This window comes from Galeopterus variegatus, unplaced genomic scaffold (genome assembly GCF_000696425.1).
Source record: "Galeopterus variegatus unplaced genomic scaffold, G_variegatus-3.0.2 Scaffold139, whole genome shotgun sequence".
NCBI lineage: Eukaryota > Metazoa > Chordata > Mammalia > Dermoptera > Cynocephalidae > Galeopterus > Galeopterus variegatus.
In genome coordinates, this window is record NW_007726250.1 from 684557 (window position 1) to 706009 (window position 21453).

The window sequence follows — 21453 nt, forward strand, 5'->3', positions numbered from 1 at the left end:
CCAGGGCAGGCCTCATAACAGAGGGCAGAGCTCGCCTCCCAGGGAAGGGAGAGTTAAAGGAAACAGCATTTATGGCAGTGCCCGGCACACCAGCTGCAAGGAAAAGACGGGGAGTTGCGCATGGGCTGTGCAGTGTGGCGAAATGGGTGCCACGAGAGAAGGCTCCTGGCTCCACCATGTGCCAAGGAGCAAGTCCCTTTAGCTCTCTATGCCTCAACTTCCTCTTCTATGAAATGGACACACTAGCAGCTTTCTCACAGGGTTACTTCGAAGACTGGGTTTCAGATACATGAAACGCTTCAAAGGAGGCCTGGTGCATAGTAAGAACAGTTAATGGAAGCTGTAAGGAATATTATCACTATTACTGTCTATATAGCTATTACTTTATAGTTTCAAAAGGACACATGATGTCCTTTCAGTGTCAGGTTTTTACTCATGTGGACATGTGGGTTCAGAGATGTGGTGTCTCTCACCAAGGTCACACAGTGAATAAGTAGCAGAGATGTAAAATAATACCTGCTCCCTGGACTCAAAGCCCAGGGCTCCCCCACTGCACTTGCCAGGTCCCCCCATCCACCCCCTGCCAGGGAAGGGGATCTGAGTCAGGTGCGTGAGTTGGCCACCAGCCAGCTGTGACAAGCCCGGAGCTGGAGAGGTGCCTGGAAGGAGGAGACAGGCTGAGGGGCCTAGGAAATGTGACAAGAGCACTCAGTCCTGATCACTGGGCAGCTGTCCCCCTGTGGGCCATGTCACCTGCCCCCCTCCCCAGACCCGGGGGCACCCAGACGCCACTCCCACCTCTTTCGGGAGCCCCCAAAGAGCAGGCAGGCAATGGCCTTCTTCATGTCCATGCCCCCAAAGATAGAGGGGGCGATGCTCTTGGAGATGACCTCATAGACGTTGGGGAGGGCAGCCAGGCGACGGAACTCCTCCTCGTCCTGCGGGCTCATGGCTCCAGCAAAGCTGCGGCCTGGGTGGGCAGGGAAGATGTGGGAGTGCATGAGCGGGCACCTCCTCCAGCCCCCTGCCAGACCTGGCCTCAGCCCAGGCACCTCCAGAGGGCAGGGCCCTCAGGGCCAGGAGAGTACAACCTTGGTTGAAGACAGAGACCCCCACCCAGCTCTACCCCATAGCCCCCAGCTCTCGAGAGCAGGCCTGGTATGTTTGAGGGTCTGGTGAGTGAGAGGAGAAGGGAGAAGGAGAGGGTCTAAGGAACGAGAGCGCCAGATCATGTAAGCACTCAGGGATCACTGAAAGTCTCCCATTCTGCTGAGATGGATGGAGAGCCATTTCAACCGAGGAGTGACCTGGCATCTTTGGTCATGAGAGCATTGCTCACTCTGGCTGCTGCAGAACAGAGAAGGTGGGAGCAAGGTGGTGACAGAGACACCAGCGAGGACTAATAGTAACCCAGGGGAGAGATGATAGGGGTGCAGACCAGGGATGGGGGGAGCCAATAAGCAGCGGCCAGATCCTGGACACACTGTGCAGGTGGAGCCGGCCAGATCCGTAGGCAGATTAGATGCAGGGGATGAGAGAAAGAGGCCTCAAGGATGACTTAGGGGGTTCTGCCTGAGCAACTGGGAAAGGTGGAGATGGGAAGTCAGAGAGCAGCCAGTTTGAGAGGGTGAAAATAGAGCCCAGCTCTGGCCATGGTTAGTTTGAGATGCTTTTTGACATCTAAGTAGACACGTCAAGTCCACAGGCTAGAGATAGAAATATTCAGTGCCATTGTTTAGGTGGGTCTTGGAACTGAAACTGTCTAGGCAGTTAACACAAACAGCAGACCATGGACTGAGCCCTGGGGAACCCCACCTCCAAATCAATGCACTGCAGCCAGGGGCCTGCAACAGACTTGAAAACGTTTGCAGTGGCTCCGCTGCCCTCGGGTGTAAGCCTGAGCTCTCCATCTGTGCGGTCCGGCCATTCCTCCCCCAAACTCCCACATGGTCCTAGAGCCACACAGCAGCAGGCCAGGTCCTCACCAGCTCCTGCCGTCCCCTCCCATTGGAAGGTCTGCCCCACCTCCAAAGCCCAGCTCAGGTGCCTTCTGCTGGGAAAGCTTCTCACAAGGCCCCCACCTTCTCCTCTCTGTCCTCCTTCAGCTCTTCACTGGAACTGCGTAGCCCAGCAGGTGACACCGCCTCACCCATGCCGGCATGGCTGTCTTAGTTTTCCCACTAGACCCTCAACTCCCATCTGCACAGAACCCTGCATTGCACGTCTCTCACATCTCCTGTCACAGTGACTCGGAGGCACAGCACTCCGTAATTCCTCAGCGATTTGTCCTGAGTCCCTCAACCTTGATCCTGCATGTAGGCAGACACCCTCAGCCCACGGGCTGCACCCTAACAGTATGAGCAATGAGAGGACACCCTGGGCCACCTTGGGAAGTGATGAGCTGCCTGTTAACGGGGGTGTGCAAGCACAGCACTCTGGCAGGGCCAAGCCAGGACCCCAAAGCCAACTCACCAGAGCCATCTGTGTCCACCTGGATGCCCAGGACACGGATGTAGGAGCTCCGAATGCCCACACCCACCCTGTCACGGCCCCTGCTGGAGGTGAGTCCAAACTTCTTGATGGAGTAGATGCCCATGATGGTGACCCTGTTCCCAGGGACAACCTTGTCACACAGGTACCTGAGATGAGTGCAGAGGAGGAAGAAAAGGTGAGATCTTGGTGGGGACAGCAAGTCCTTAATTCCATCTATCCCCACGAACCTCCCAGTCCACCTCAGCATTTCCACCCCAGGCATCACACCCTGAGCTGGCTCCATCCCCAAGGGCCTAGGGAACCAGTCCTCTCTCTCTCCTCACTACCCACCCCCATGCCTGGATGGCTCAGCTGCTGGCAGGACGGTGTTGACGATGGTGGCAGCCAAATAGGAGGGCAGGGGGAGGCCTGACCCTGTAGCTGAATTCAGGAGCTCGCGTGTCATACAGTGGTACGGGTCTAAGGGGGAGGCTTGGAGCCAGCCCATGTGCAGCCCTTCAGAAGCCACATCTCCAGCTTCTCTGCTGCCAGATTTGTCACGTGGCACCCTTGGCCATCTCAGAGAAAGACTTCCTCCTCATGCCCTCCCAGCCTCCTTGCAGGGCCCACTCCCCACTTCTGCTCTTCATGACTCCACGTGCTCAGCCAAGTCAATTTGCCTCTGGATTTTCACTTCCTCTTCTAAAAATAATATGCTGAAACAGGGAAGTCTCCAAGTCCCCCAGCCAGGGCCAGTGCAGCATGGAGAAGACACTCAATAGCTATGTGACCTCAAAGAAGTCACTGCACCTCTCTGAGCCTGGGGTACCAAGTGATCTGACCTACTCACCTGTTGTGAGACCAAGTGAGCGAACAGATACAAAAGTGCTTTATACACCACCAAGAGTCCCGTCTCCATAAAGGACCACCACTGTCACTGTGAACAGCCTACGAGTCTCCAACTCCTCTATTCCTATACCTCCTTCTTAAGATTTGTGGATCATGTGCCACTTGGAGAATACTCTAATATATACCAAACACTTAATCTGTATTAAGGAACTCTGTTGAACACCTGACATGAATTTCAAGCAGCCCTAGGACAGATCAAGGAATGTCCTCATCCCCATTTTATCGATGAGGAAACTGAGCCTCAGTAAACTCACGTAACTTGCCCAAGAGCCTGACCCCTACACACCCTACTGCCCCTGATGAAGCTCACAAAAGCTATGGATCTGCTCTGCAGAAAATGTACACACACAGAACATCTGCACACATTTCAGGGTGTGCAAGCCCAGGTTAAGAACCCTAGTCAAGGCTCTCCATACCTTCGACCCAGGTTACTGTGAGGGGCCCAGCACCCTCTCCAATCACTCAGCAAAATCCAAGGGCAAAATCTCAACAGAAAGCCGGGGGTGGGGGTAAAGGTTGGGGGGTTAGGCTGGGAAGAAGCTTTCCCAGCTGCTGGGTATCTACTGTGCCACCCTGGACCTCCCAGTCCAGAGAGGGCTGAAGAGATGCCCTGAGGAAGAACAGGAGCTTGGGAAAGCAACAGACATAGGCTCCAAGCCCAGCTCCTCCACTCATGAAAACATTTAACCTCTTCAAGTTATATTTCCTCATCTGCAAAATAGGGACTGATATGCCCCTGCAGATTATGGGAAGACAGAGACGGGAGAAACATACAGGAAGCACCAGGCACAGAGCAAGCGCTCTGCAATGGCCATCTTCCCCTCTACCCACCCACCCACCACGCTCCAGATGATTCCCACCCAGCGCCAGGTTAGGGACGTAGCTAGGACACCCGCCCTGCCTGCTTCACCTGTTGCAGTAGAGCTGCATGTGTCTAGGCATCTCGCCGTGGGGCACTGCGTCAGGCAGCTCCTGCAGCTTCAGGGTCTGGAAGTCCACACATTTGCACTTGTCGGGCATGATGAAGTATGGGTCCAGTGGGCACTTTGGGCGCCCAGCCTGATCCCTGTATGGAGAGGGGGGAGAAGGGTCACCAGAGCTACTCTGAGAACCCAAAGTCTGGGGCTCGGTCATCCCAGGAGTCAGCAACAAGACATGGCACTCCAGGATAAGCTGGAGAAAGGCCCTAAAAGGAGGGCAGCTCTGTGGTGGACAGAGCACCAGATCAGGAATCAGGAAAGCTGCTTGAGGTCTGACTCCACTAACTTCTTAAGAGGTGGCAGACAAGTCACACTCACAGCCCCCTGGCAGGGTCTCAGCATCTCCACAGGCAAACAGGGGCTAGATCATCAATTCCCTTACTAAACCTCCACTCAGATCCCAGTGAGATTTTAGATACCTCTAGATCATTCTGAGGGTCTAGGGTTCTATGTACCCCTATGTAATAAAGTCATTATTCAACAAGTATTACAGCTATATAAACAAATAGCATAGCAAAGCACCTACTATGTGCCGGGCACTACTGTAGGTGCAGGTGATGCAGCAGTGAATAAAAAGCCCCTGCTCTTATGGAGCTTAAGTTCTAGTCAGGAGAGACTGATAAACCACACAAACAAATAACTTCATAATATAGTGATGGATGCATGCTATGAAGAGACGTGAAGGTGGGCAGGTGAGAGACCGACTGGGTACATGTGTACCCAACGTAAGACAGGGGTGGGGGAGGCACCTCTGGGAGGGGACATGTGAGGAGGAACCTGAAGTGAGGATACAGACTGTGCCCCTGAGGGAAGGGCATTCTGGAAGGAGGAACAGCAAGTTCAGAGGCCCTGCGGCTGACATGTGCACCATGTACCCCAGGAACAGAACGGAGGAGGCAGTGTGGCTGGTCCTGGAGAGAGCAGAGGGAGGCAGGCCCGGGGGCGTGGAGGGGCAGGCCATGGAAGGCCGAGCAGGACTCGAGCATGGGTGAGACAAAACGACTGAAACACCTACAGTGTAAGGGGCCACCTGGCTGCGGGTGGAGAACAGGCTGAGGGGATCAGGGTACCACACCGCTCCAGGTGAGACGGCAGCAGCATGGAACGGGGCAGACTTGCCCCAGGGGAGTTGGGAAGCTGAGGAGGAGCCAGGAGAGGTGGCCAAGGAGCAGCCAGTGAGAGGGTGGGGTCCCTTCAGGTCACGGGTCGGCAAACATTTCTACAAAGAGCTAAACAGTAAATATTTTAGGTTCTTCGAGCAAGCTAAGAGGCCACATATGCTGCCTCTGTAGTGTGAATGCGATCAGCATGGCTGTGTTCCTGGGACATAAGGCTGACAGGCAGGATCTAGCCCGGTGAGCCATAGTTCGCTTTAAAAGATTCTAGATAGACTATTTCCCTGGACTGCCGTGCCCTCCTGACTCTGGGTTTCCCACACATTGTCTGGGCATCCTGGCAGGGACAGAACTCATAACTGTAGAGGAACACCACAGCCTGTCCATAACCCCGAGCCTAGGGCATCATATCTGTGCCAATCCCAAGGGTGCAGCCCTGCCTCAGCCTGCCCAGGGGGTCTCTAACAAGCAGTTGCAGGTGGCACTGGCGACTCATTCCCATCCCCTCTGATCTCCACTGAGAGGTCACTCCCCAAAGTCCCTCTGGCCACATACTCACGTGTTGCACTTCCTGGGCAGAGCATAGCCCTCCAGGCCGGGGCGCATGGCAATGTTGGTGAGGGTGTTGCGGCAGCTGCGGCACTGGATGGAGATGTGGGTGGCCTTGGCACGAACAGCAGAGGCCGCAATGATGATGCCAGGGATCTTCACCAGGTGTGACATCATGTCTGACTGTAGCAGAGCCAACGGGAGGCTTGTTGGTTAAAGGGAGCCATGGGACAGCTGAAATGTGTTGAGAAATGTCCTGGGCAGGGGCCTGGAGGTGGACACAGCTGCGGGGAAGGACACAGCTCTTCTGTTCAGCTCAAGAATTGTTTCTAGAGTGTCCACCCAACGCCAGGCTAGCTGGACACTGGGGTTTAGGGGAGCCACAGGAGCAGCCCCTACTTTTAAGAACCTCACGGCATTGGAGTAGGGTGAGACATGAAGCACATTTTGCTACGAAGTGGCAGGAGCCAGGAGAGACACCTGATCCCCAGCTCTGATGGCAACTCCCCTAGACCTGTACAGTACCACACAGAGAACTAACCTGGGGGGCAGGGGCCCATGTTCTCATTTAAGTTCTCTCAAAACCTGCTTTGGGAATTTCTCTCTGACTCACTTTTCTCTGAGCCTCAGTTTCCCCATCTTAATGACTATTCCCAGACTGAATAAGGCAGTAACATTATTTTTTTAAGTGTCATGTTATTGTGGTTATGCTTTAAAAATGACTCATCTTTCAGGAATACATACCAAAATAGCTTCAGATGAAATGATATGATATACGGGACTTGCTTCAAAAGAAACTCGGGGTCACTTATGAACCAAGATTGGCCACGGTTGCTAATTATTAAGCTGGGTGATGAGTACAGGGGATTCATTAGGCAATTCTCTACATCCTCATGTTTGAATTGAAGCACGAACATCACCCACTTGCACTCTTGCCCAAGGTGTGAACCTGAATGCAACCAGACCTGTGGACCTCACTTCCAGGTTCCAAAAAATACAGGGGGGCAAGGGGCATGTTCCACCCCAAGGAAGCCTTCCGACAAATCCAGGAGGCAGCACGTACTTCTACAGGACAACTAGCACTGCCTCCTCAGTAAGTCAATAACATATCTGAGAGAGGCCTTATATCCAGGATGTAAGGGAGGCTATTCTGGATTAAAAGAGACATAACTAACAATCTAATACAATGTCTGGTCCTGATTGTGTGTAATATAATACACAAGCTGTAAAAGGCACTTGGGCTAATTAGGTAAAACTGAATCTAGATTGCGTATTTGAGGATACAAGGGATCTTTGTTAATTGTGTTAAGGTGTTGACAGTGTCGAGAACATGTAAGAAAATGTTGTTTAAAAAAATGCATGTTTAGGGATAAAGTGCTGTGTCTATAATTTGCTTTAAAATTCTTTAGCAAAAATAAATTAACAAAGGAGAAAACAGCAAATAGGGCAAAATGTTAACAATGATTAACTCTAGGTGAAGGTACACGGGGTTCATTACACTATTCGCTACGCTTGTTCCTTGTCTGTTTCTCCCACTGTGAACTCTACAACAAGGTCCTACCTGTTTTGTTCACTATGTGAGTGTCTAGCCCAGCACCGACACGTAGCAACCACTCAGTAAGTATTTATCCAACGAAACTAATGCACGGATGATACTAGCTTTGCCAACCTCTCCTGCTTCCTCGTTACTCTTTAGTCATGGTGGCAGTCTTCCAACATGGCCTTGAACACAGCCCCCAGGCTTAGCACCAGCTATGTCCCCCCTCTCCTGCTTTGAATGCTCTCCCAGCTGTTTGCAAGCTGCTCGCTCTCCACTCAGATGTCATACCTCCTCAAAGAAGCCTTCTCTGCCTTTTCTAGAAGCCCCCCCCCCCACTTTTCTTGTCACCCTCTTGATTGCTGTTATTACATTTATGACCATCTAAAATGATCACAGGTGATGTTTATAGGTTTACTCAGTCCACCCCTACTAGATATATACTCCTCGAGGACAGGAGCTCATCACGTAGTTCACTGTTGTTTCTCTGGGACCCAACTGAATGCCCTGCCCACGGGAGGAGCTCAGTAAACATTTGTCCAGTGAGTTAATTTTACAAAGGAGGAAATAGGCTCAGAAAGGTCAAGTGCCTTGCTCAGGGTCACAAAGTTGGCATCCAGGTCTGGCTGTACCAAAGCCCTCTGCACCCGGCAGCAGCCACTGTACTCTTCAACGGGAGGAGACCCACCTTCAGGCTCCGGATGCTGGACGGGCTGGCGTCCGACTTGAGCATGACCTGGATGTCCTGGAGCACCTCCTCGCCAGAGGGCCGGGGCCGGGTCACCTCGTCAGCCACCTCCTTGGCAGCTTCCTCCAGCTGTAGGAGAGGAAAGACACAGGCTGTTAGTGACTGGGACAGAGCCAGTCCTTGGGGGGGTTAAGGATAGGGTCCCACTCACCAGCTGCAAGTGCTCGGCTGGCTGCTTGTACAAGTGGTCAGCCAGGTCCTCATCAAAGCTGGCCAGATCCTCCATCTCCACCTCAATCCAGTACTCCCCCAGGTTGTAATGTCGCTTGAGCTCATCCCTGGAGTGGGCAGGTGAGGAAGGTGAGGGCAGGAAAGGGTGCAGGAAAGAAGAAACCAACAGTGGCCGAGGTACACCCGCACCCTCAGAATCTGCTTATGCCACAGCCACCATAGTGCCACCACTCCTCTTCCCAAACACACATCTAATTGCAGGATGTTCCATCATTTAACCCTGCAGAGGCTCCCCACTGTCGACAGAGGTGTTCTCCAAAGAAAGCTCCACAGAAGTGGTTCATGAGACGGTTGGAAGATGTTTCAATATACAGACAGTTCAGCATGCACAAAACAGCAAACCAGTTCCTTCACTGCAGGACTTCTCAGAGCCTTTAACTCACTCCTGGAGACCAACAACACACATGCCTCAAACCTGGAGATTCTGAGGCAGCAGAGGCCATGTCCATCTTGTCAACTGCCAGACTCTTTTTACAGAGCATCCCATGGGACTACTGTCCCAAGAACACATTTGGGGACCACTGACCTATGCACAGTCTGCTCCCCAGCCCACAGAATCACAGGCCCATCCTCTTCTACCTTATGTCAAAGAGCCAATAAAACAGCCGGCCACACTGCTGCACATGCAATTGCCCCTATCTGGAATGCCTTCCGCACCTCTAACTCTCCTCTCGGCTCCAGAGTCACCTCCAACTTCCCTAACTCCCCGTACTTTCCTCCACTGAGGCGACTATCACCCTGGAGTTGATTTGTTGATCTCTGCCTCACTCCCCTGACTCATGAGCTTGAAGACAAGAAGTATGTGTCTTTTCATCTTTGTACCTCAGTGCCTGGCACATAAGTGGTCAGTGTTAGCTGCTGCATGAATAAATGAAGACAGGAATGGCTTTACCCGTTTTACAGATGAAGAAACTGAGGTCTAGAGAGAATGTCATTTGGATGTCCTTCAGTTAATAAATGGTCAGGCCCAATGCTGAGCCTGCAAACTCATGTTCTCTGCATTTTAAGGTCTCAGGGACACCCAAGGCCTATGAGGATTCGATACAGTGTCACAGGTTGTACAACTGACTAGGAGCCGGGATCTTGTCCAGCTTTTAAGTGCTATTGCCCAGCATGCAGAACAGTGCCTGGCATGCAGTAGGTGCTCAATCAATGAAAACGCAAGACTGGAATGAATAAATGAATGTAGGAAATAAAGTGAATCGTTACTACCTACCGCCTTCACCTTTGACACCCACAGGGAACTTGAGTTCACAAGGTATCACAAACATCACAGGAAAGGATCGTAAGAAGCAGATGAACAGAGACGAGGCAGCATAAGGAACCACAGGGCCCAAGTGGCTCTAGCTGGATGGCTGCTGCCCGCTCAACAGGGGACTCACTCAAAACTTAAGGTATAAGACATAAGAAACCACACGCGCCAAGGGGGTGAGGAGGTCCGGGATGAGTCCTGTGACCCACGATGGGCTCCTTTCCCCACCTGTGCTCCGTCTACGATTCTAAAAGGCTCCGAGCGGAGACGTGGCGCCAGACTCGGTCTGTGTCCCTGAACTGCACAAGCCGAGGGGCCGGCAGGGCATCGCTGCCGCCGTGCGCACCTGTATTTGAAGGTGAAGCCCGTGCGGTCGGTGCCCACTCGGTACTGCCGCAGGAACTCCTTGAAGCGCCTCTGCAGCTGCGATTTGCGGGCCTGCCCCTCGTCGGCCCCGGGGTCCCCCCCGAAGCTGTCGCTGTAGAAAATGCCAGGGTCGTCGAAGCCAGACATGACCGCACCTGGCGCGGGAACAAAGAGCAGGAGCAGGCTGGGGGCGGCCCGCCGCAGCCCTCCCCGCCCACGCCTGGGTCCCGGCCCCGAGACCGGGGTGCGAGCGACCCCGGCTCCCCTCCTGGACTCCTGCCCCACCACGACGGCCGACCCCAGCCCCACCGGCCTCACCTCTCCCTTCCCGCACGCCAGAGGCCGGGGGACACCAGACCCTCCACGCTCCGCCGCCGAGTTTCGCGGGAAAAACGAGACGCCGCGTTCGGACGCCGCGGCCGCCGTGCCCCCATTGGTTCGCCGTGGCCCCGCGGCCAGCGATTGGACCGCTCTTCTCCCTCGAGCCCCGCCTCCCGGGCCGGTTGCCGAAGCGGATTGGCTGCGGGACGACAGGCCTCGCCTCCTTCCGGGCTCCATTTTGTCTGCGAAACAATTTGGCGCGAAACTTGGGACCGGGAAGGAAGCGGCGGCGCGGGGCGGGCGCAAAGATGGCGGAGGGGTGGGCGCGCCGTGTTTCCCCTGTGCATGTTTCTTAAGCCTGTTTAAAAGTGTCGTGAGCAAACGGCCCCTTTCAGAGCCCTGGGGAGAAAGAACTAGGAGCTCAGCAATGACAGGGTTCAGCTGCCCCTTTTGGCGACGGGAGACGCGGCCCCGAGAAGTTCCCGCTCGCCGCGCGCTGGCCGGCCCCGGGCGAGACGCCGAGGAGCCGCTGCCTCCTGGCTGGTGGCGGGGACAGGCAGGTTCCGACGCCGCTCACTGCGTCCCCGCTCCGTGCCTCTCAGCGTAGCACACTGCCCCCAAAAGCCGAAAATTCCTCTCTTTGGGCCTCCTTAACCCCTTAAGACCAAAGTTGTCACAATTGGGACTCGAGGGACATTTTCTTTGACCCAATTGTAATCTTTTTTCTTTTTTGTAGAAAGCTTTAAATCCTTTGGCAGTGCTTAAAATGTGCGAAAATTGACGACTAGACTTGCAGCCGAGCTTGAAAAATGGGAAGAGTTGTCAGAACTGCGCAGTGGCTCTCAAGCTGCGCCCCTCCCTGCTCTGGGCCCTGTCCCAACGCGAGCCGGAAAGAACCTTCCGTCCTCTTCGCCACAGGCGTGCAGACATACGTTTGCCGGGAGCATTCATTTAAATTGTGTGTGTGTTTAATAGTACTGATTGTCACATCATCTAATTTGTTGGTTCTTGTGTTTATATTTCGTTTTCTATAGATGTGTCCTAAGGGCTGGCTGGTTGGCTCAGTTGGTTGGAGTGCGGTGTTATAACACTAAGGTCAGGGGTCCGGATCCCCATACCGGCAGGCTGCCAAAAAAATAAATAATAATAATAATTATGCCCCTTGTTCTCAGATCAATTTCTTTTTCTTTTTTTAAAGATGACTGGTAAGGGGATCTTAAGCCTTGACTTGGTGTTGTCAGCACCGCACTCTCCCAAGTGAGCCACGGGCTGGTGCCTCAGATCTATTTCTAAGTGTCTTTTTTTTTTTTTTTTTAAAGATGACCGGTAAGGGGATCTTAACCCTTGACTTGGTGTTGTCAGCACCGCCCTCTCCCAAGTGAGCCACGGGCTGGTGCCTCAGATCTATTTCTAAGTGTCTTTTTTTTTTTTTTTTAAAGATGACCGGTAAGGGGATCTTAACCCTTGACTTGGTGTTGTCAGCACCGCCCTCTCCCAAGTGAGCCACGGGCTGGTGCCTCAGATCTATTTCTAAGTGTCTTTTTTTTTTTTTTTTAAAGATGACCGGTAAGGGGATCTTAACCCTTGACTTGGTGTTGTCAGCACCACGCTCTCCCAAGTGAGCGAACCGGCCATCCCTATATGGGATCCGAACCCATGGCCTTGGTGTTATCAGCACCGCACTCTCCCGAGTGAGCCACGGGCCGGCCCTCTAAGTGTCTTTTTATTTGTGTAAGTTCAACTTACTATATTATGGGTGTTTTAACTTAATAAACATTTGGATGTAACCCCACCCAAAATTATGTGTATTTTTAGAGTGTATAAAAGTAACATAAAATGAATCTGAAACTTGCTTTTCTCACCAATGCTTTACAGACACCTCTGCACCAAGAGATGTAGATTTAGTTCATTGTATTTTAGCAGCTTCTTAATTTTCCACAGTATGGTAATAAAGACTCTCTCCTTGCCCAGACTCTAGCCCTATTCCTTTGAACCTTCTCAACTAAGACTCAACCTTGATTTATAAAGACTTGAACAAAAACTAATAGTTTTAATAGCTCAAGACCACATCTCTAAGATGACCCTAGCCTCTCTCAAAGTGCCATCCTGAGAAAACTAAAGGCTGCCAAAAATTTTTCACTGTTTGTTCCAGCCGACACCTCTGTCTCCCAGTCTCTGTGGGAGGCTAGAATCCTAACTTTGATAATTGCCAAATAGACACAGCTGGCCTAATTGCATTTACACTGACAAACACTTTGTAGTTTTTCACTTTCCTAATTCTACTAAGCACCGCTTGCCCAACCCTTACTCCCTCAATCTCCCTTTAAAATATCTATTCACCTTGGTACAAATCAAAGATGAGCTCAGTTCATGCCGGACTCTTTTCCCTATTGCAGTAGTTATTACCCGTTAAGATCTGTCCTTACCACTATAACTAATGTCTAGCTTTGCTCATCTTTGAAAATTGATAGAATACAAATTGCTCACTCATTCTCCTATTAGTAGAATTCAAGATTGTTTCTCTCTCTCCTCTCCTTCCCTTCCTTTGTCACTACAGTAACTATCTATGCCCCATTCGCAGATGCCTCCTTCTGCCAGGGCGGCAGAGCCACAGCTGCTATTTGAACGCCTGAGCTTTAGTGCTTGTTTCAGCAGCACATGTACTAAAATTGAATGCCTGAGCTTTGCACACATAATCTCATAAAGAGTGGCTCCCGGATCGATCAGTTAGTTGCACATTGGAATCTGCCAGGGCATGTTTCATAAATAGTGATTCTGGAGTCCCAACCCAGGTCTCCAGAATCAGAACCTCTCAGCGTGGAGCCCTGGATTCCGTGGCTAAGTGTCTCCAGGTGATTCTGATACCACCCTGCACAGACTGGTGTTTGGACACCACTGGATCCTCCCACTAGTTGTGGGAGGTACGTGTATTGTTCTTGTTTTACCAATGAACAAAATGAGACTTGAAGTGACTTGCCCAAGTTTCCAGACATAGGTGACACAGCCAGAACTAGGGACAAAGGTCTCCTGACTCCCAGTCCTCACATACCGGTTGTATGAGGAAATGCCTTGTCCCCTGCTCTGCCCAGTACACATCCAGTGAAGGGTTTCCACTATCCCAGATTGGGAGGTTGCATATTTAGTACTTTGGTCGCTTTCACAACTTAGGGCAGTGGAAATGGCTTGGGTTATAGGGCTGGAGAGACCTGGTTGGAATCCTTCCTGACACTCAGATAGTGGTAATGCCCCTCACAGGTTTGCTATGAGGATTAACATAGAGATGATGTAGCTGACTCCCACAATACAAGAGTCACAAAGCATTGGTCTCCCACCTTGCATAACAGCAGCTAATAATGGTGCACAGTGCTGGCATTTTGCTTTTCAAGACAGACAGGTGAGGTGGTATCACTTTATCTATATCACAGGTGATAAAACTGAGCCCCAGAGAGGTTAAGCAACCAGCCTCAAGGGGGAATAGTAGGAATTTGAACCCAGGGATCTCACTCCAGTCCCTAAGAGTCACTGTATTGAATGTATAAACTTCACCCCAGAACCTGCTCATTTCAGCCTAACAGGGAAACCCCATCCTCAGGACAGGTGAGCCTCGCATTAAGTCAGGTTGTACACACACCAGCTGCTTAAAGCTCACCCCTCACGTTCTCAAATAGAGCCCAACATCCGAAACCAGCAACTGCCAACCCCACCGCTGCCGCCTCCTCTCCCAACAGGCGTTCAAGAAACAAGTGAGGAAAAGGTCAGTTCCCCACGGATAACGGAGCCCACAAAAACACTTCAAGTTACTATCAGATAACGTTTATTATTTCACACAAAAGTTAAGAGACCAAGGCCACAGTGGTGTTAAAATAAAACACCTCCCTCCCCACCCACCCACTCCCCCAAAGCCACCCCAACCCTGCTATAAAAACAACAGAACACAACAAAATACCACAGTTCAGGCTGAGCCAGGAATAAAGAGTGGCTCCAACAAAAACAAGACAGAAACACAAGACACAACATCTGCACGTTTGTATGAAAGTTGCCACGGCCCACAGGGAAAGCGGTCATGGCCGTGCCAACAAGGATACAATGAAATCAGAGCGTTTGGAGGTCTAGGACAGCTGCTACTTCTGGCCATGGCTTCTGGGCTCTGTGCAGGAGCTGGGGATGCTGAGAGGCAGAGCTGGGCCCCTCTTCCCACTTGGCAAGTTCAGGACATTGGCCGGATGTGCTTTTGGTTGGGGAAGATGCCACAGGCTCCTTCCTCCAGAGGGATACAGGGAGAGGGCTGGGGTCCCTGAAACTGTCCCATGCGCAAGGTAAGGAAGCCAACCAAGAGATTTTCCCTCTCCAGAAAGAGGGCCCTCCTTTGGACAGAGTTCGTGGCCCCAGGGAGCCGGCACGCTTGCATTCATATGGCATAAAGTACCACGGCAACTGTTGCCACCAGAAAGCTGAGTGTAAGGACCCATCGGACAAGCGGAGCCTGGGAGAGGACGTTGAGCTGGGGCTTTTCTCTGGGAGTCTCCCTGGGGGTGGAGTCTGAAAGAGAAATGGGGGCAAGGTCAACAACAGGTAGGTGGGCATGGGGGTGTCTGATGTCACAGAAAAGCAAAGCAGAGGGGCCTCAGGATCTCTAGCACAGCCCCAGCTCAATGCCAGGATTCTGCTAGAGCACAAACAGGTATCCTTCTAGACCCTGCCTGAATACCTTAAAAGATGAGGAGCTTCCTACTTCTCCAAGCTGTCCATTCTCTGTGGTCAGCCAGGCCACACTGGGAGAAAGTTCTTGGGCCCCATGCATGTTTTTCAAACTTCTGCCTACTTTCAGCAAGGCCCCCTTCTTACGCTTTACAGGTGATGAGGTCTGAGCTATTAAATCCTCATCTCAAGGGGCCAGCCTATGGCTCACTCGGGAGAGTGCGGTGCTGATAACACCAAGGCTACGGGTTCGGATCCCATATAGAGATGGCTGGTTTGCTCACTGGGTGAGCGTGGTGCTGACAACACCAAGTCAAGGAAGCCCTCACCTTGCACCCTGCTGCAGTCCCGCTGCGCCCGCGCCTGGGTCAGCAGCTCCTGCAACTCCTCAAACAGCTGAAAGACAAAAGAAGCACATGCTGTGTCAGTGAGGAATGGTGTAGGCATGAAGGTGGGATTTCACATTTTGTTATGAAATATTTTGGAAACAACAAAATCCTAAGAAAATATTGAACATTCGTATACCTTTCACCCGGAGAAAGACACTTAAGAGATGAGACATTGCAAGCACTGTTGGCTCCTCTGCCAGCTCTTCCATTCTCTCCCGTCAGTAACAACTACTCTGCATTTGGAGATCACTGCCCCCACTCATGCCCTTATTCTGTGTTCCTATGAAAGTACCGTTTTGCTTATTTTAAAACCGTATGTAAATGACACTCTAACACATGCACTCTTCCGCAGCCTGCTTCTTCACTCAACTTTAGACCTGTGAGGTGCAGCCTTGGCAAGCTGTGTTTCATGGTATTTATCAGGCTGGGTGTGCAGACAAGGGAACTGCATGCAGCCCCTGCAGGTGAGGTGCTTTACCCAAGGCCATCCCAGAGGTCAGGCATCAGGAGCCAGCCCTCATATGGGCTCTGACTCCAAATCCCCCATTCTTTTGACTACACCTCTGAAAGACACAGAGTTTTTTGGAGGACTGATCAGATTTGGGGGAGGATGCATGGGAGAGGCATTGCTCCATAGCAGGTGCCAGGACTGGTCTCTTCTGTAATCCCAGGCTGGGAGTAAGAACCAGGAGGGCGGGAGCTGGGAGCCCAGCCCCAGAGTGCCTCCAGGTAGTGAGGTGAGTGACAGGACCCTGCTACATCTGGGTTAGAAGGAACCCCACCCCAACTTGGAACACACAACCCCTCCAGATCTGCCCAAGAATTCATCTTTCAAAGTCTTGCTCAAACCCCCTTTCCCCTGGATTAGAGACACTTGTAGAAAGATGTAACCTGCCTCCCTGGCTAGGCTGAGAGTCCCCAGAAGGCAAAGGCCATGTCTCCAGCAGCTGTAACCCTTGCAGTGCCAACCTGGCTATACACAAGTGCACACACAACTTACATGTTATCACAGACTGTTGTCACAGAGTGCTACAACTGTGGTTCTCTTGCCGTATAATGACTGCAGCTAAGTAATGAGGGCTTACCGTTGCTGGGCACTGTTGTAGGGACTTTACTTAACCTTCACAACAATTGTAAGAGGTAGGTACTATCATTATCCCTGTTTTATAGATGGGCAAACTGAAGTGTAGGGAGATAGCAGCTAAGTAATGAGGGCTTACCCTTGCTGGGCACTGTTGTAGGGACTTTACTTAACCTTCACAACAATTCTAAGAGGTAGGTACTATCATTATCCCTGTTTTATAGATGGGCAAACTGAAGTGTAGGGAGATTGCCCACAATCACCCAGCTAGTCTGAGGCAGGACTGGAACCCTGGCTCCCAAGACCCACAGCACCCTCCCCTACAACAAGAGAAGTGTCCCTTGGAGGAGCAGCTGGGGGAGGTGGTGGTCACCCTGGGCTGCCAGACCCTCACCTGAATGTTGAGCAGGAATGCAGTCTTGGCCTCTTCGATGACCCTCTGTCTGACCTTGGGGGTCATCTCCAGAGAGTTCATGCGGGAGCGGTAGAGCTGCTTGAACTTGGCAGCACTGGCGATGTTGGGGAAGGTGAAAAAGGCCAGGCCTTCACCCGAGCTGGGCAGGTCCAGGGCCTTCTGTGCAATCTTCTTGAGGACTTGGCCCCCGGACAGGTCGCCCAGGTAGCGGGTGTAGGCGTGGGCCACCAGCAGCTCGGGCTCTGTGCGTCCCACCTCGTGCAGTTGCTTCACGTAGCGCTGAGTGGCCGGTGTGTAGGGGATGGTCTTCTGCCAGTGGGGCCCGTACCAGAAGGCCATGTCCTGCTCCAGGGCGGCCCTGCGGTGCAGCTCTTCTGGGAAGTAGAGGGGGCTGTAGACTGGATTCTCCTTGTTGTGCTCGATCTCCTCCTCCAGGGCCACATAGATGTGGTACAGGGAAGCCATCACCAGCTGAAAGCAGAGTGAGCTTCTAAGCCAGCTGTGTAGAAGACCCCCACCCACAGTCCATCCCCTTCATTGTTGCCTCGGGAAAGACCCTCACCACTTGTCCCCTCTGGGCCCCTTCCAATCCTCTCCATGTAGCAGCCAGAGGGACTTTCACAACAGAAAAATAGAATCATGTGCTTTCTCAGCCTAAAACCCTTTTACCCCACTGGGTAAAACATGAGGCTGAATTTAATCCTTATGAAAACCCAACAAAGGAATTGCTATTCCCATTTTACGGAGAAGGAAACTAAGTCTCAGAGAAGACATGGGACATTGAGGTTGCACAGCTAGTAAAAAATGAATTGGATTCAAGCCCAGGCTAGGGAGCCACCATAGCTCTAGAGCAGGGGAGTACCTGATTAAAGGAAACAGGCCAGGTGGCTTTGGCCTTGGACCTCTGTGTGACCATCTTCAGAGCACAATCTCCTTCCTGGAGGTCCACTCTGTATCCCACCACCTCTGGATGCTGGCCTGGGGTGACAGGCCCTGGCAAACTTTGGCTCAGGGCTCCCTGAGCCATTACACATTAGTACTCCAGTTCAAATTTGAAGGAGGACAGAATTAAGATGTTTCAATTGAGGTTTCCAAGTTATTTCTGAGCCATAAACATTCTTGGCAGCCCCATTCCTCAAGGGGACAGAAAGCCCAGCAGCCTGGTACAAAAGGGTCTGAGTTTTTGAGTGACAGGCCCAGTTCTAACCTCAGTTCTGCCAGTCCTCAGCTGTGTGACCCTGGGTGAGCCACTTGCCCTCTCTGGTCTCAGTTTACCAATCTAGAGCAGGAGATGATCTGAGGTCTGTGTGAGTCTGTGCAAGTCAAGCCTCAGTTTCCTCCCCCACAAAAGGGAATAATCCAAACACATACTACATGAGGCTGGTGTTAGGGTACAGTGAGATGATTCAGGCAAAGCCCAGGGTGCAGCCTGGCACTTAGTGCTCAGATCAGAGAGGCCGTGAGAAGTGCCCCCTCCAGCAGCATAAATGTAATGCGTGCTGGGTTCTCTCATGGATCTTGGTGCCCACTTTGAACTCTGTGACTTAGAGGCAAGATCTAAAGTCTGTGGTGGCCGGGGAGGGTGTACTGCAGAGGTCACCTCCCGTTCCAGGCTCCCCACAGCCACATCACAGCAACTGGGTGTACGTCATCTTTCTGATGGAGGGAGAGGAGTATGAGGAAAACTCATTACCCACAGGACACGCCCAAGGGCCCCACCACCCTGGAACTACATGTTAAATCTCTCCTCAATGAAGCATCTCTCGTGGTGGAACCAGGGTGGGGGAGGGTCCAGATTGCAAAAGAGCGATGAAGGTCTACAGCTCTCCACCCCCACACTCTGTTCAACCTCAACAACCCACACTAACACTTGTCTGGTTCTTCATCAAGCTCTTTCCTTCCGTTTGCATGAATTTCACAACAGTACCAGGAAATAGCCAAATCAGTGCCTGGCATAGAGTGGGTGCTTCAGAAAACCCTGCTGTTGAAATGCCATTTCACAGATGGGAAAAAGGTGGCTTGGGGAGGTTAGATGGGTGTCCCCAGTTGCACTGTTAGAAAGTGGTCCTGCTAAGACTATACTATCTCTCGCCTTCAGAAGCCAATAAGAATTAGGTCAGGAGCGCAAGCCCTGAAATGAGACTGGTCTTGGCTTGATATTGACCTTTTCACTTACTGGCTGTGTGACCTTCTGTTAGTCACTTAGCCTCTCTGAGCTTTCCTGTCCTCATCTTCCACAGCAGGGTTGAGGCAAAGATTAGAACTAAGTGTATAAAATGCCCCCCTAACAATAGGGTGTTCAGTTGATAGAATTGCTGCCCAGCCTCTCCACAATACTACTTAGCAGGCCATGAACTCGTGTGACCTCCTCTCTCTGAGCTTGTGTCATCATTTGTAAGATGACTCCCTTGGACATGCCAATCTGGTCCCTCAGCATCCCCAAATCCCCACTTAAATCACTGGCCTGAGCCTTGGGCATAACTGCACCTGCCACACCCTCCACCAGGGCTCCTCCTACCGGGCCACATACCTTAAAGCCCTCTGGAGTCACCTGGCCCTTCTGAAAGTTCCTCATGAACTCAGCGTTCTCTGCCTGGGTGTGCACCTCCTTGGTGGCCTCCTTCAGGACCTCTGACAAATCCTGGGGCATCCTGCAGAGGGAAGGGAGGGTGGGTGAACAGGGGCTGGCAGCAGGTGAGCTCTTCCCAGCCTCTGAGCTTGAGGATGCCACCCACCTGTCCGCAGTCCTTCCAGAGACTTTGGCTTTATCAGACTATATCTGCAGAAATAAATCCAGCCTTCCAATCTGACACAGGACATGTTCCCAACCACTTAAGATGCAGCCCCTCTTTAGTCAATAAAATCCTACGTAATGTAGCCCCCCAAACCAAGGGGGAGGCTGTTACCAGCTATTCCCAGTGGAGGGCAGGAAGTACAACAAAACCCAGGGAGAAGCTGCAGACAGTGTGAACAGTCACAGTCAACGCTGTAATTGCTTTGATTGGCTTTCAGACCCAATACTTAATTCATTTATTTTCAAGTTTCAGAAACAAATCTTTTTGGGCCGGCCTGTGGCTCACTCGGTAGAGTCCAGTGCTGATAACACCAAGGCCACAGGTTCGGATCCCATATAGGGATGGCCGGTTCGCTCACTGGCTGAGCGTGGTGCTGACAACACCAAGTCAAGGGTTGAGATCCCCTTACCGGTCATCTTTAAAAAAAAAAAAAAAGAAAAAAAGAAACAAATCTTTTGACTTCCTATAATGTTATGCTTTTCGTGAAAGTGTTAGGGCTAAAAAGCCTGAGAAATTCTGCTTTACTCAAAGAAAAAGTCGCTTTCTGGGAACATTTCTGCCATGTGTCCATATCCCCCCGAACCCATAGAACTGTAACTTCTCCCTCCTCTCCCACACCCCTTCCAGAAACATCATCTCCTGCTCTGTACACGCTCAGCAAATCCTTGGGGGAAGAGGATGAGCAGGACTTGGAGGTGGATAGACCAAGGCTCAAATCCCAGCTCTGACACCTGCTGGCTGGGCACCCTTGTGCATGTTGCCTCCCTGAACTGTGTGTCCTTCTGTGAAATGAGGAAAAGCACAGCCAAGGTCATGTCTTGCTCAGGTGCCTCACAGCTAGAGGGAGGCAGAAGCCACCAAGAGAACCAAAGCACTCTCACCCAGGGATCCCAGATCAAGCAAGAGCATCTCCAAGCACACCTCTAAAGTTGGACACCAAAAAATAAAAGTTGGCTACCTCGAAGGCCGGATACCACAGGGGACACTCCCATCTGGTCACTCACTCCTCACCAGAGTGCCAGGCAGGTAAATCACCTTTCCTCCCTCCAGCTACCCCACCGGCACAGGCAGGATCGGAACCCAGTTCCTCCTGACTGCAAAGCCCAAGTTCCTGGCTCCTCCGCTCTGTCGCTGCCCGGCTGTGTGTCAGGGAGGGACTGAGCCGCAAGCTGGGCAGGGAGGGAGGGGCGCCCCGTACTTGCCTGTCGGGCTGGGGGTGCTCCATCCGGCCGGTGCTGCCTTGCTCGGTGCTGGGCTCAGTGCGGGCTCAGTGCTGGGTTCGCTCGGTGCTGGGTTAGGTGCTGAGCTCGCTCGGTGCTGGGCTCGCTCGGTGCTGGGCTCGGTGCTGAGCTCGCTCGGTGCTGGGCTCGGTGCTGGGCTCGGTGCTGGGCTCGCTCGGTGCTGGCTCCGTGAGCGACAGCCGCGATGGGAGGAGGCGAGCAGTGACTGCCGAGCCGTGGCCGCGCCGACCTTTTATGCTCGGGCGGGTCACGTGGGCCCGTCCAAACAGCTGATTCCCACTCTCTGGCCCGAAGTTGCAACACCCGCGGGGCTTGCTTCCCGCTCTCCCCCGGCGGCGCAGGGTGGAGGGGAGC

General features: G+C 52.3%; 2 protein-coding genes across 2 annotated transcripts in view; both read right to left on the reverse strand.

Annotated features, from left to right (window-relative positions):
* MCM5 (minichromosome maintenance complex component 5) overlaps positions 1-10348 on the reverse strand; it is a 21090-nt gene extending 10742 nt beyond the window's left edge. The window contains exons 1-7 of the mRNA XM_008590116.1: positions 10140-10348; positions 8462-8588; positions 8251-8379; positions 6036-6208; positions 4292-4447; positions 2473-2639; positions 799-970 (exon numbers count right to left, since the gene is read on the reverse strand). Of these exons, the coding sequence (XP_008588338.1) occupies positions 799-970; positions 2473-2639; positions 4292-4447; positions 6036-6208; positions 8251-8379; positions 8462-8588; positions 10140-10306 (1091 nt within the window). The 5' untranslated portion in view covers positions 10307-10348. The remainder of the gene's footprint in view (positions 1-798; positions 971-2472; positions 2640-4291; positions 4448-6035; positions 6209-8250; positions 8380-8461; positions 8589-10139) is intronic.
* Positions 10349-14336: 3988 nt separating this feature from the next.
* On the reverse strand, positions 14337-21083 carry HMOX1 (heme oxygenase (decycling) 1). Its single transcript, XM_008590128.1, has 5 exons — positions 21061-21083; positions 19594-19714; positions 17043-17534; positions 15508-15574; positions 14337-15019 (listed from the first exon to the last, which is right to left on the reverse strand). The coding sequence occupies exons 1-5, from the start codon at positions 21081-21083 to the stop codon at positions 14889-14891; spliced, it is 834 nt and encodes a 277-aa protein (XP_008588350.1). The 3' UTR covers positions 14337-14888.
* Between the last annotated feature and the right edge of the window lie 370 nt (positions 21084-21453).

What these genes read in the sequence shown, in the direction of transcription:
- HMOX1 (XM_008590128.1), bottom strand. Translation starts at nt 21,083, where the DNA reads ATGGAGCACCCCCAGCCCGACAG. An exon ending in CATTCCTGCTCAACATTCAG is followed by an intron (nt 15,575 to 17,042) that starts GTGAGGGTCTGG and finishes TTTGTCTTTCAG; the next exon opens with CTGTTTGAGGAGTTGCAGGA. An exon ending in GGACTGCAGCAGGGTGCAAG is followed by an intron (nt 15,020 to 15,507) that starts GTGAGGGCTTCC and finishes TTTCTCTTTCAG; the next exon opens with ACTCCACCCCCAGGGAGACT.